We start from the raw sequence: 15248 nt of genomic DNA, 5'->3' as shown, positions 1-15248 counted from the left end.
AAATATATTTACCTTGTGAATGTGAAGGGAGCCTGGAAACACAGGTCATACAGACTGAGTCAAGTATTTTGGATTGTATTTAAAGAACACCAGGAAATTTGGAGTAATTTAAGCAAGACGGTAATATCATCAGATTTATATCTTTCAAGGAGAACTCTTAACATTTTATTGGGCATCAACTGAAGGAAGGCAAAAGAAAAAGAAAACCAATTAGAGATTTTCAGTTGGGTGGTAACAATGGAAATGGTGAAAAAGAAACAGATTCAAGATACATTTAAAGAACAGACCAAACTCAGTAATGGAACAGACCAAAGTTAATAATGAAATAAATATAAGTCGACAAAGGAGAGTAAGTGGCAAAGGTGATAATCTTATTTATGGAATGTGCAATACGGTGGAGGAAGATGGCATTCACTGAGTGGAAGAATACCAGATGAGAATCATGTTTGGGGGCTAGAGGTCAGTCTTGATAGGGCTTATAAATCATTTTAGATAGACGGTTGAGTATGTGAGTCTGAAGCTCTGAAGGAAGCTCTGAAGAAATAAATTGGGAATCATCAACATTTAAGTGGCATTAATTGTGTGTGTGTGTGTGTGTGTGTGTGTGTGTGTGTGTAATGAATGATGAATGATGGTGATATAAGACGAGGGCCCAGAGCTAGTTGTAAAGGATTTAAGCATTTAATTTTGAGAGAAAGGAATTGTCAGCATGTAGGGGTTAGAGAAAGAATGGCCAAAAAATTTGGTGAAAGGAAAACCAGAGAACATGGTGTCCCAGAAACCAAGAAAAGAAAGTGTTTCTTGAAGGTCGTCACGGTCAGTATTGCTGGATACCAAGCAGTAATGGAGTTTGGGAATGGTTCATTGGAAAACAAAGGCAATCTAAATGGAATATCAGAAACACAAGCTGATTGCTGAGTACATGACATGATTTGAAGGGATGCAAAATGAAAGGAGTTAGGGGAAGTAAACATAGTTGACTTTTCTGAGAAGTATGCATGGGAAAGGGGGCAGAAAGGGTGGTAAATAAAATATGGTAAATTAACGATGGATCAGATCAGAGCATATTGGAATGCTTTTGGGAAAAGTCCTTTAAAAAGTAAGATGATCACAAAGAGGGATCAGCAAAGAGGGAAGACGAATAAAAATGTAAACCAAATGTGTCACTTGCCTGATTAGAACAAAATACATGCTCTTCAACTGTTCTATAAAGGCCTCCCTGAGAGCCCCTCATTAAGGCTCATCTTATGACCCTCTTCCCTCCTTTCTCTTCCTTGGGGCAAATGCTAAGAATTCTTCCCGGAATTTCAGCTGTAGAACCCCTGCACATGTCTTATCCTCACAGGAATTCTCTTCCCTCTGCTCTTTGCCTAGCTGACCCTTCTCTGTTATTTAAATCATAGTCCTGGAAATGTCCTCCCTGACTATCCGTGGAGCTCAAAACTGTCTCCAAATCTTCACATCTGAACTGAGGTTCAGGCCTCAGTTTTAGTGAACATCCTCCATCAACCAATGTAAATTAGTAACCGTCCTCCCATCTACACTCAGTCATGCTGTTCTTAGCATAGCCTATGGCACATTTTCTTGTTTATGTACTTGTTTATTTGTTTATGGTATGTCATTTCTCTCTAGAATGTAGACTATATGAAAGCAGGGGGTCTCATTTCACATACTCAATGCCACATCCCCAGAATGCATGATAATGTTGGCATATCGTAGGTGCTCAATAAACTTTCTCTGATTGGTTGAATGGTAAGTTCAATATAAAAGTCAGTCTTCTTAGAAAACATCTAGGAATTAAAAGGCACATTATGGGGCGCCTGGGTGGCTCAGTCGGTTAAGCATTCAACTTTGGCTCAGGTCACGATCTCATGGTTCGTGAGTTCAAGCCCCACATTGGGCTCTGTGCTGACAGCTCAGAGCCTGGAGCCTGCTTCAGATTCTGTGTCTCCCTCTCTTTCTGCCCCTCCCCTGCTCACACTCTGTCTCTCTCTGTCTCAAAAATAAATAAACATTTAAAAAATAGAATAAAAGGCACATTATTGTAATTTTAATCAAATTTAGCACAAATTTATAAGTAATAGATTAGAAGACTACAGTGAATAACAATTTTGGAAATATTCTAAAGGATTTCTTTTTAATAGATAATCTTAATGATTCTATATCTCTTATCATAATTTTTATTCTAAGTTTCATCACTCAGGTATGTACTACCTAATAGCAAGAGAAAGCTTTTTGGAAGTAGTTTGCTATTAGAAAGTAGCCAGTCTAGTGTAAAAAATTTATTGTGGATAATCCATTTGGTAGATAAAACATATGTATGAACTCAAAAGTGTATTTACATTTAGCAAACATTTATCAGGCCATGTACTATACTAGACATATGTAATTGAAAAATGAATAAAATGCAATAGACTGATCTCTATTAACTCAAAGCTCCATGAGTGATTAAAGATATGAAAGTTAACAAGACTCTGCTTTAAAAAGGCTATAACACAGTTTGAACAAAATAATGAGAGGTCAGTTTGTTTTAACACCTCTGGGCCATGAGATCTCACTTATATGAATTTAGACACTATACAAATGCTTCTCTTCCTCCTAGGGGCAAATCATTAATATGGAATTCAGTTACCCTGGTATGTAACACCTTTCCCCATATCAAGTGAGAGTCATTTTCACAAAGAAGGGGGAGGGAAAAGGCCATTTTTGATGCCAGTGTTTCAGTGGAGCAATTAAGCATTGGCTGGAATAGGAAGAGGTTGCTATAAGAAAAGAAGTACAACAAAGAAAATTGTGTTCAGTGGTTGTGCAATGTCAGCTTATTATTGCTGGAAGAGCCTGAAGATTAGAAAATGACTCTTCTTGAGTTACAGGGCCTGTAAAACTGAGTAACTCAGAAAATACTGAAGAGGAACACAGGAGAAAATGATACAAAAGTAAACAGCAATAGAAATTGTGTTGAGCTGAGCATGACCTTTGGAAGAGAGGGAAGATTCTGCATATCAAGAAAATCTCATCCCAGGCCTCTCTGAAAGATTAAAATGATTTCAATATTTCCCCATTTATTTAACGCAAACAGGTATGGCTTGCTCTGACAAAACGTCACATTTCCTACTTAGGTGCCATTATGCAGAGACAGAGCATCAAGTTTATATTGGCTGCTCAAAGTCATTCTTAAAGACCAAGAACAAGTGCTGAATCTAATGACTGGAAATGTTTGGATGCCAGAGAGCCTTTTCTTGCAAACATTTCTTTGGGCTTATAGTCTCTCTCAAAGGGTGGGAAAGCACTATTATAAATATTTCTCATTCAAACATTAATGAGGAAGCAAAGTCATTCACCTTTTGCGAACTGCAGTATCTATTTAGATGTCATTTATCAGCCGTTCAATGGAAAGGATAGGCAAAAGCAGAGAGAAATATTTCTGAGTCCAGCGATTTCTGGATGAGAAGGAAGTATTCCTCTATGTAATACTTCATATCTAATTAACATCACAGAATACAACTATTTTACCAATTAGTATTAAATTTAACATATGAAATATCAGCTTCCAAAATATTGTGAAATTGTTAAGAGTAGGTTATCCTAAATATAATAAGGAAAAGCAGTATAAATACAAATTTGCCAACATTAAACTCGTGGGAAGCGTTTCTGTACCTTCCGAAGAAATTTTGAGTCATAAGCATTACTATTTCTTTTATCCATATTTTTTGCTATAATAAACCAGTGACACTTATATACTACAGTATATAACAATATGGCTGTCTTTTTTTTTTCCTCAGTGTGTATCTAAAAAGCAAGAAGCAATATTCAAAGAAAAGTATATTATTTGAAAACATTTCATGCTTGAAATAAAATGCTGGTTTACCAGAAATTTCCAAAAGAAAAAATGAAGAAAAATGAAGAAAATTTAAATTCTGTTTTTGTTTTTTTGTGCATACCATCAGTCTGTTCCAACAACTTGCAAGTAGCAACTTTAAACCTCTTATTCCTTCTTTGTTAGCCTGCAAAGACCTTGCGTCTTTCCACTATTTCACACTGAGCACAAGCACATAGATGGCACCAGATTCAATCCATTTTGTTGCATTTTGAAGTTAAAAAAAAAGATTAAAAAATGCCCTACTTTAGTATGACTGGCTGGTTGTAATATATTTTACAAGTTTGAAACCAAAAAATTGTCTGCTTTCAAGTTATCGCTTAAAATTGTCTCAGGCTACAGGTTTTGAGGTCACATTATTAATTTTCTCATATTTATGATCTCGACACATTTTAAATTTAATCTTTTGTGAAGAATAATTTGTCCCTACCTTGAGCTGTGTTTGTGCTAGGCTGTAACATCAGGCGGTGACCCAGCGGAATCAATGGGGACGTTAAAGAGACTACAGAAACTGGTTTGGACCAAGAAAGCCAGGGTGCCGAGTCTGAATGAGATAAAACCCACATTAATAAACCTTGGTAAGTAAGAAGTCAAAAAGCTGCCAAAAATTCTTTGAGAAAGAATTTGAGTAGCATATATAAAATGAAGGCCATTTTGATAAGGTCTTAAAATAACCATTAAATCTTCAGGGTTTTTAAATTAGAAATTTATTTGTGAAACAGATATCCTTACCCTATTCCTGAATTTTGCTTTATATACCATATCTCCTTCCCTTCAAGACAAGACTCGGGGATAGCGTGGGAGAACAAGATAATAAGGGTGCTAATTGTTCATTATTCCCATTCTTTGGCCACGGGAAACAGTATTTTTCAATTTTTATGTGAGTGCAGCAAAATGGCATGTCATGACATGCAACTTTGAAGTTCATTTATTTATTCACAATTACATGCTATTAATCATAATCTTTGGTTTACATCAATGAAACATTTGAACTGAAAGAGATTCTGTGATATGGTATAATTTCCATACATGGGTCACATGTATTTCTATTTTCTGTAATTGTTTTATATATTCCTAGAAATTTCATCAGACCCTTCACCACATGTAAAAATATAGGTCTCACTAATCAACTTCATAGTATTAAAGATATACTTTCTTTTTGTTGTTCTCTCAGTCTTGTTCTTCCTCTTCCAAAGTATTCCACTATGAGAAACACTTTATGCATAAATCTATTTATAGACTGATATCAGAAAAAAATTAGAATACCAGTGGTATTTCAGCCCATGTCCACTGAGATTTCATTTTTTATTTACGTACAGGGAATAATTCATTTACTTTCTTATGATGCTCTCTATACACATTATTTCCAAAAATCAAAAAAAAAAAAAAAACTTAATATAAGCACACCAGGACACCTGGGTGGCTCAGTTGGTTAAGCATCCAATCCCTGATTTTGGCTCAGGTCATGATCTCATGGTTTGTGCGGTCAAGCCCCATGTTGGACTCCACACTGACAGCACAGAGTCTGCTTGGGATTCTCTCTATCCTTCTCTGTCTCTGACCCTCCCCTCGCTCTCTCTCAAAATAAATAAATAAACATTAAAAAGAGAATGCAAGCAGACCATACCATGTTTATATGATATGGGGAATTTTTTAGTTTGTAATTTTTCTAAAATATCTTTTAGTATACTATTTGCATGTGGCTTTCAGTCAGTGTAGCCAGACTATATATAATCGTTATATACAGCTTCAAAATCTTTTAGGTCAATCTGTTCTTACAAAACAAATCATTTACTATACAAAGGATTACTCTTTAAAGAATTGCAATTTAAATTATTTTGTGAAGGTGAATGAATTCCTGGTTTGTCCTGTGATGTTCATTCCTTTCTACTATATCAAAGGAAGTATAAAACCCATATTATATTCTTAACTGATTTTTCTTTGTAATTCAGAGGATGAAGATGAAACTTTAATTTCCTGTATGAAATTAACCAAATCCCAAGAAAAGAAAATTAGTAATGTTAGCACAAGGGGAAAGGAAGAAATGGAGAGGAGATTGGATTCTATTTCTGCATCACTGGTTAGATCCAGCATTTCCACTGGAGGCAATATGGCAGAAATGTTATCACACAATGAAGGTGAAGTTCAGATGTGGAACAGCTGGAAGCTTTTTCCAGAAACCCCTCTCTGGACATGTGTTGATTTTCAAATTGCCCAAGTTGGACCCTGGAACGACTGTTTGCGCTGCACTCACCACCCACAACTTAAGTCTTCTTGTACAGATATGGATCTCCCACATTCTTGGGTAAGTTTGTAAACTGAGGAAATGCACTGTCTCATCTCGATGTTTGTACCAGCAAGAAAGAAACAGATAATAAAAGTGCTAATCAGTCAACTGTATCAGTGTCAGGAAAAGTTACCAAAACTAGAGTTGTCTTTCCAGAAAGCATTGCAGCTCTTGTGACTTTTGCTATCACGTTACTATAGTCTGTATATATATTCCTTGTGTTCAAATAAACTACTGCACGATATTTTTGAGATAATTTTTTTTAGTGGAAAGAAAACTTTGGATGTTGATTCAGCTCAAGAAGGTGTGGATTGAATTGTCTAAATCACTGCTGTGGTCATGAAGTTTCTGTGACAAATAATAGCTAATTTAAATGAGCATTTTCTACGTGCCTGCCATTCCCCTAAGCACTTCATTCTTTTATTTAAATCTCACAACAATCCTGTAAGGTAGGGAATGTTATTTTAATGCTAATTCCCCCATTTTATAATTGAGACAAATGAGACACAAAAAGATAGCAATAGGTACAGTGTCACAGAGCCAGCAAAAGTGGAACCAAGATCAATCATACACTGAGGATCCTGCTTTTAGCTAATAACAGTGTTTCCCATCTACTGAACTAGGCCCTAAGGCTATATGATACAAGAGAAAGAGTGTGGACTCTGGAGTGACAGAAATTTGGGTTTGGATCCAAGCTCTTCTATTTGTTTAGCTTAGGCAAAATATTAAAACATGTTCATCTTAATTGTATCAACTGTAAAATGGAAGTAGTGATATTAAATTCCTCAGGTAATTAGGAAACTGAAATTAAATAGTACAAATATTCTAGCACTTAAAAGCAATTTTTTTTCACCTTGGTTATAAGTTACTAAAGGCACGTGTTATATACCTTTATTTCTCTACAGTTCATGGTCATTTGAGCTTGTAGTGAGTGAATGGAACAACTTTGTGAATGCAGGAACCCTACTCTACACCACTTGGCTTTAAGAATCAGTCTCTCATTAGAGGCTATATTTCATGGTGCATTAGCGCTCTCTGAAGAGGCTTGGAGTCTTTTTCCTCTTTTAAGATTTGTGTATTAAGTTAGGTCTTTGCAGACTAGTGCTAAAGTAATCTGTGTTCAAAGTACCACATTAAATATTACAGGTGTCTAATAGCAGACTCAGAACTGATAAAACTGTCCAACATCAATTATTTTTAGGAAGGTCTCTCCCAATTCCTTAGTCTTCATCTTCTCCTGTGGGGCTTCTGGGCTTTGCAAGTTTCCTCCCGGAGCACTTTCTCGGAGAGCAGCTGATAATATAATTAGGATCTCCTTCTGAAGACTCCCCCTGACAGCTTTAGAATCAGGATCAAGAATAAGGACTACTCGGCAAGTAGCAAGGCTGGTGTATAAAAATCTAAATTCAAATATTCAGAGCTTCTTTCAAGAATAACATCTGGATTCCTTAACTTGGCATTTCTGGATTTTAGCAGTCTGACCTCAGTCTAACTTCTCAGCTTGATCTAAAGCTTCCTTATGGAAAACTTGTGCTGGACTGCCAAACTGAATGATCTGCTTCTTCCTAATGACTGGCTTGCTCTTTCCTGCCTCTTTATCTTTGTGTTTACGTATCAGCCTCTGCCTACCGTGCTATTCCTGCCGTTAACCATTACCCTATCCCTCAGATTACTTTGTCCTTTAGAAATGCTACCTGGGTCGTGCCAGATAAAAATAATTGCTTCTTCCTTTGAACTTTTTAGGGAACTAAAAGGCATTTTTTTTCATTATATATTTTTAAAACACATATTGGCATCACTTGTATCAGTTCACAATATTAGACACTAGGGAATACAGAGCCAAACAATACATACACTGCCCCTGTCTTCATGGACCTTACTGAGTACTACTCTATGGTAGAATTAGTTGGGCATCTGTTTATTTCCTATAAATACTTGTCTTTGTATGTTCTCTAATCCCTAGAGTATTATGGGAACTCAATAAATACTTGAGTAGCATTTCCTCGCTAAATAAATGGAGTTTTAGAAACCAACAGACTTTATTTCCATAGATCTACATGGAACATTTATCCTTATTCTTTTAACTATTCTCATATTAATCCAATCTATATAAACTCAGTTATCATGCGTATGTGTTTGTGAATGTGCGTATAGATCTAAGTATATATATACATAGTAGCATTTTTCTTTTCTTTTTGGTAGTTTTGTCTATTATAGTTCATACCTAAATGATTAAGTAAACGAGTCTTATCTGCAGAAGGTCAAACATATCTACAGAATACACACAGTTTCAGATGATAACATTCAGCATTTGTGACAGGAAAACCTCTCTGGATTTGGAGAAAGGGTTCAAGAACATGTTAGAGTTAAATTGGTTTGGTAAACTTAATGAGACCACTTACACTCAGGGATTTGAGACATAGAATGAAAGGAGTTGGATGAGTGCAAATTATTATTTTTATATTCTACAATATATTCTATAATAATACCAACTGAAAAATACCCAGTTTCATTTTAGCATAGCTGGTATTTTTTTCTGTAGTAATTGCAGGGTTATTACTTGGGTTATACTTTAACTTTCATTCTATAGAAAGTACAGAAGGCGAATAGTGCTGAGGGAAAAGTTTTGCTTCTGAAATGAGTGTTACTTACCATCAATGACAAGTAGTTAGAGGTGACATTTTTGCAATTTTAAAGGGTAAAAGTATGACCATATTTAAAAAAAATATGTACCAACATATACAGATATGCTGGAGCTGAGCCAAACCCCCACATTTCAAGGGAAATAAACCAATCCACAAAGACGCTAGTTTCTCCTTAACTTCAAATATTTCAGCAATAGTAGATTCCAGTTCCTTTGATGCCATTATCAAAGCAGAGTTTTCAGGTGGCCTGAAACTGACTTGTCTTGCAGAAAGTTTTTATTGACCCCAGTCTGATTCTCGACTAAGCCCTGCGGGCTCATACTCTCAAAGCTGGTTCTGATAGAATTGGGTTTAACGCCGGTTCTGACAACGCCAGCAGAGTGAGCTTAGGCAAATTCTTTACCCTCTTTAACCCACTAATTCCAGTTCTGTGCATTGCTTTCCAACTCTGCTCATCGCCTTTCTTCTGAGTGAATTTGTGTGTGCTGGAAACACCCATTTGTAAAACAAGATTATTGATGTCTATCATGCAAGGCTGTTGGGGGAGATTAAAGAAAATGGTGCCAGGACTCAGTTGATAGCCGATAATATTTATACCCAAACCAAAGAATCTAGAGGCTTGTGCTAGACTTGGAAAGAAGCAACATTTTATTCAGTTGAGATGCCATAAACAAACTGAAGCCAGACAGGGAAATGTATTATTTGTGAAGGGCTTTTCACAGTAGTCAACAGGAGAGGAACGAGACATACACAGATATTTAACGCACAGTTTAGTTGTTTGCAAGGTCTGTGGGATCTGGGGCGTGGGGAAAGATATGTGATTATGGAATTGATATAAACTGAGAAGGGTAACGCCAGATTTATGAACGTGTATACTCCACAAGGAAAGTGTGAAGAGAAAAACTACTTAAGGATGCAGAGCTCTTTTTTTCATATCCGAGATGAGTGGTGTAGAGAGGGGGTTTCAGATGGTTTTAAGAAAGGTAATAGTGAAGGTAGCCAAAAATAATATTTGAAGCCAAGTGTTTACAATCAATTTAGAAGAAGAGTGATTGAAGGGTACTTACAGCGTAGCTCTGCATGCTAAGAGCTTGAAAAATCTTAACAAAAGAGGGAAGTGAGTCAGAGAATTGGTCGGGAAGAAGAGCAAGAAAGAAAGAAAATTTGTGTGTTGCAGAGGAGGTGAGGCCTTCCTTGAATACGATGTCATGATAATAGCAAACGTATTTTTCAAAATCTGGGATAATTTTTCAGATTTATAAGAGAGATAAATTATTTTTATAATATTAAGAAATGGAAGTAATCTTGACATGAAAAGGGGGAGCAGATATGCATTTCTCCCTTGATATTCCAAAATATTTTTTAAAAATAGAATGATATATTTAAAAAGTGATAATAACAAAAGTTCTTTCAGGAAGGAGGAAAGTAAAGGCCTGAAGGAACAGAACAGAGACTCAGAGCACAGGATCATTCAAGTGCAGTGTGGATAGAAAAATAATAGTGAGAATTGCATTAAAATCAAAGAAAAAAATGAGTAAAGTTTATATACAGAATCTCAGGGTGAGATAATAAACAGAGTTCTACTTAAAGCATCTTAAGGTACGTAATAAGAAGACGAGAAGAGTAGAGATCTGAGGTCTTCTTGGAGTACTATGAGAACCTGTCAAAACTGTGCCAGAAGAGAAAGTGTGGATAATGGAAAATTTCTTTATGGAACTGTTTCAGCGAGAGGAACAGGATGTCTGCTGATGCTCGCCGAGAAGTAAAGGAACAACATGTCTTACAATTAATCGTTCAAATGGGAAGTAATGTATGCTCTAATTATTGACAAGGGGAAATGATCTTGGGACCCACAGACCCACTGCTAAGTTGGTATAAGAGTTTTTATACTGACCAAGAAAACTGATCTGTGAGAGAAAAGTGACCAGTATACGCTATTTTTGCGTGTCTAATTTCTCTTTTCTCAGCCTTGGCAATCTCCCCCAGTCTCTCTGACCAGAGTCTACTTCCTTCAATCAAAATGACACGTCACTACCAGTTTAATCTACCAGATCAATTTACTTGACTACCTGATTAACGATTCTAAAGCTCAAACTTAATGTTACTGCACCCCTCGCAAACCTTTAAATATCTTCTCAACACCTACAGGATTAAATGCAAACTCATTCACCTAATCTGCCTTAACTAGAACCCCACAAATCTCTTTCACACACATACTCTGCTATCAACAAGGTGATACCACCCTTTTGCCAAAGACTGATTTTTCTCCATCTTCCTAGCTTTATTTATACTGTTTCCCCATTTAGTCCTTCCTTTCTTCTCTACCTATTTGATGAATAGTATGGAAGTTTAGAAGTGTTGATGGATAAGTAAGAATCCATGATGTACACTTTGAAGAAAAAAATATGGATATGAAAAGGAATGAAGATTGAGACGACCAGTAAAAAGAGAGTAAGGAAACACACGGTTTAGGGGAAAAAAAGGCAGCATTAATTTCAGAGATTCTATTATTTTCTTTGTATGTTAGTGATGTGAGACTCCTACCAAAAAGTCTCTGTGGTCCCACTGAATAACGCAGGCAAAGAAGACTGCTCACGAATCCACCCAGAGGGAGGCGGGCTATGAACCATCTATGCATAATTTCTCATAGTTTCATGCCCCTGTGTTCAACTGTGACAACAAAAACCATTTAACTTTTATCTGCTAACATTGGAATTACAGTAGTATGGAAAGAGGATATGATTCAATGAGTAGATTTGGACAATTTTGAAAGGGAAGGCAAAGTAAATAATCTGTACTGAGAAAATCAAAAGGAAAAATAGAAAAATGTGATACCAAAATACCAAAAGATATCTATATTTACTACACTCTGCACTGAAATTGATGAACCTGAGCATTGAGATTCTAAAAATAATTTTAAAAGCCTAAATAAACAAGAATAAATTAGGGGCGCCTGGGTGGCTCAGTCGGTTAAGCGTCCGACTTCAGCTCAGGTCATGATCTCGCGGTCCGCGAGTTCGAGCCCCACGTTGGGCTCTGGGCTGATGGCCCAGAGCCTGGAGCCTGCTTCCGATTCTGTGTCTCCCTCTCTCTCTGCCCCTCCCCTGTTCATGCTCTGTCTCTCTCTGTCTCAAAAATAAATAAACGTTAAAAAAAAAAAAGAGTACATATTTATAAAAAAAAAACCAAAAAAACCAAGAATAAATTAGTTAATTACAAATATTTTACATGACAAATTTTTAACTGTAGCCAATATGATGTTTGGTGGCAGGAGAATTAACATTTACCCAAGAGAAGAATGTGAAAACTAGGAGATGCTGTAACAGCTTATTGATTCGTTTTTTCCTTCATTCATCGATTCATTCACTCGTTAGCAAATTCTCGTTAAGTGCCTCATGAGGCTATGAATGTATGAGCTTAGAAGTGTGTATGTGGGGTAGCCAATCTACTATTTCATATTTATAATGAGAGTTTATGGGTTAAAAGGAAAAGTTAAAAAGGAACAGAATCACACAATCCTTGGTGTGAAAATACACTAGGATGGAAAACACACTGCAGTAATTGTATATAAAACAATCCAGGAAAAGAGCTTGTGAGACATGTAAACAAATTTTCCATTAATAAAAAAAGAGATTATAGAAGAAGCAAATCATGAGACATTGTAACAGTACAAGGTATCAGGTTAATGGAAATGTTTTAGGCTGAGTTTGAGGAAAGTAAGTTGTAAGTGTGTATAAAATTTTTGAATGTCTTTTTAAATAAAATTATGGATAACAAAAAAATATTAAGTGAGAAAATGTAATTGCTCTGTGTGAAGTAGTATTCTACAAGTCCAGGGTAACCAGAGATATCACTAAGTTAGACTTTTGAGGAAGAACAAGGTAGAATGAAAACCAGCCTAATTATTTGGGTTGGTGTATGGCTTTTCCCAGTTACACAAACCTCATGCGTATCAGTGAGAATAAGAGACATGTGATCTAGTTCTAAAACTGTTACAGAAGCAAAGAATCCTTCTCCTTCATGTATCGCCCTAAGATTTTCCCCCACTTTTCTCTTGGTTTTCGTTTTTGTTTTTGTTTTCACTGTGTGCTTGTTTACTCAAATGCATCAAATTAGGGAGAAAGTTGATTCGTACTCCTCACAAGAAAATCTTTTTAAAGTCATCATAAAATATTTGTCATTTGAAATGGCTCTTGTGATAATGGAAGACCATCCACGATGGTCAATTATAACTACATTTTTGTTTCCACAAGAAAGTTGAAATTTGTTTCACTGGATCTTCAAATGGAAGGAGGACAAAGAACATCAATCTGAAGAGAGGATCCAATGATGCTCACTGGCCTCGGGAGACCTAAATGTCCTTCTTTTCTTTTCTTTTAAGTTTACTCATTTATTTTGAAACAGAGAGGAGAGGGAGGGGCTGAGAGAGAGAGAGAGAGAGAGAGTATCCCGAGCAGACTTCATGCTGTCAGTGCAGAACCCACTGGGGGGCTTGATCTCATCAACTGTGAGATCATGACCTGAGCCACAATCGAGAGTCAGATGCTTAACCAACTGAGCCACCCATGCGCCCCTAAATAACATTCTTAATTAGAGCCTGATTATTTTGCATGGTTCAAAAGAACAAAGAAATCACTAAATCTGGACATCAACTTTTGAGAGTAAAGCCTGACTATTAGAACATTGTATATAATATAATGAGCCTTGGAAAGCACTCTAAATGTTGGTAGATTTTCTTTTGTGGAAGAGAAAGAAATACTTAACTCAAACTTTTGCTAAGCAAGCTAAAGACCAAAGTCATACTCTGAGTGTGTAGCATGGTGTGTTGGAGGCCATGTTACACATCAAAGGAGCACAGGTTGAAGCCAGGAGAGTCACGTGTGAGTTCAACTCTGTCACTTAATAGAATCACTGTGAGTCAGATTGCTTAATCTCCATCTTTGCTTAATCCCTCATCTTTAGAATGAGGGAGGACTAACAATTATTTTTAAGGTCTTATTTAATTTTATGTTCAATGTTTAGGACTATGAGGACACACCGAGGATGATGAATTCTATATACAGAAAGATTAGTGAGTAGATTTTCTCTCAGGTGTTTAATTTTTTTTTACTTTATTTATTTATTTTTATTTATTTTTTCCAATATATGAAATTTATTGTCAAATTGGTTTCTATACAACACCCAGTGCTCATCCCAAAAGGTGCCCTCCTCAATACCCAAAACCCACCCTCCCCTCCCTCCCACCCCCCATCAACCCTCAGTTTGTTCTCAGTTTTTAAGTACTTATTTATTTTTAAAGAGAGAGAGAGAGAGAGAGAGAGAGAGAGCAAGGGAGGGGCAGAGAGAGGGGGAGAGAGAGGATCCCAAGCAGGTTCTGAAAGTCAGCAGAGTCCAATGTGGGGCTTGAACTCATGAACTGTGAGATCATGACCTGAGCCAAAACCAAGAGTAGGACACTTAACAGACTGAGCCACCCAGGTGCCCCTCTCTCAGCTTTTTAAAAGCAGCTCTTTTCTCACTCTTCAGATGACCATTATTGACCTTATTTCTACCATTTTTTTTTTCTTTTACATAAGCTATTTTAGGTTTGGGTTTTGGTTTATGGTTTTTTATTTTTCCTGACCAACTGCACTTCCTCTGTCCCTGTTACTTCCTTTCTCCCTCATGTTCTGAACCAGCAACTGTGTATATGAATATTGACTTCCCTTGGGATATAGCCATGAAATCTTCTTCATGGACCAAAATGTCTACATTTCCATTCTCAGAAGCCAAGAAGGCTTCTGCCACTCACAAAGAACAGCTTCTAAATATCCTTTTGAATATAATTTCACAGGACTGAATTCTGCTTCGAAAAATGGGTGGGTGATTAAGTAAGATTGTAGAGGGGAGGAGAAAAGCAGGGGCTATGTGGGTTAAAGAGTGCCGGGTTGGAGTGAGACATCCTCTTTTGTCACCATCACCCACCACATACACGCACACACACGCACTAAGTGCCACCTTGAGTACTGTGTGCCTTGAGATCTTGTTCTGACCATGCAGACATGTCAGTATAATGATGATCATGGCTTCCGTTGACTTAGCACTTGAACGTGTTTCAGGAGCTTTTTTTTTTTTTTTTTTTTTTTTTTTTTTTTTTTTTTTTATTTATTTTTGGGACAGAGAGAGACAGAGCATGAACGGGGGAGGGGCAGAGAGAGAGGGAGACACAGAATCGGAAACAGGCTCCAGGCTCCGAGCCATCAGCCCAGAGCCTGACGCGGGGCTCGAACTCACGGACCGCGAGATCGTGACCTGGCTGAAGTCGGACGCTTAACCGACTGCGCCACCCAGGCGCCCCTCAGGAGCTTTTATACAGGCTATCTTGGTGTCATGATTCAGTAAGGTGGTGTTATTACCCCCATGTTTATGATAAAAATCTGAAGCTCAAAGAGGTTAAATA

At 36.9% G+C, this 15248-nt stretch overlaps 1 protein-coding gene across 3 annotated transcripts in view; it reads left to right on the top strand.

Annotated features, from left to right (window-relative positions):
• The window catches only part of SAMSN1 (SAM domain, SH3 domain and nuclear localization signals 1), a 140613-nt gene that overhangs the window by 50970 nt on the left and 74395 nt on the right, over nucleotides 1-15248 (top strand). For 2 of the 3 annotated variants that reach the window (XM_058731754.1, XM_058731755.1), the window contains 2 exons: nucleotides 4329-4455; nucleotides 5830-6182. The exons of the other annotated variant lie outside the window; for it this stretch is intronic. In XM_058731754.1, the coding sequence (XP_058587737.1) occupies nucleotides 4329-4455; nucleotides 5830-6182 (480 nt within the window). The remainder of the gene's footprint in view (nucleotides 1-4328; nucleotides 4456-5829; nucleotides 6183-15248) is intronic. 3 annotated transcript variants of the gene reach the window in all.

The sequence above is a fragment of the Neofelis nebulosa genome, chromosome 5 (genome assembly GCF_028018385.1).
Source record: "Neofelis nebulosa isolate mNeoNeb1 chromosome 5, mNeoNeb1.pri, whole genome shotgun sequence".
NCBI classification, from domain to species: Eukaryota; Metazoa; Chordata; class Mammalia; order Carnivora; family Felidae; genus Neofelis; species Neofelis nebulosa.
This window is presented reverse-complemented; position numbering and strand designations above follow the sequence as displayed.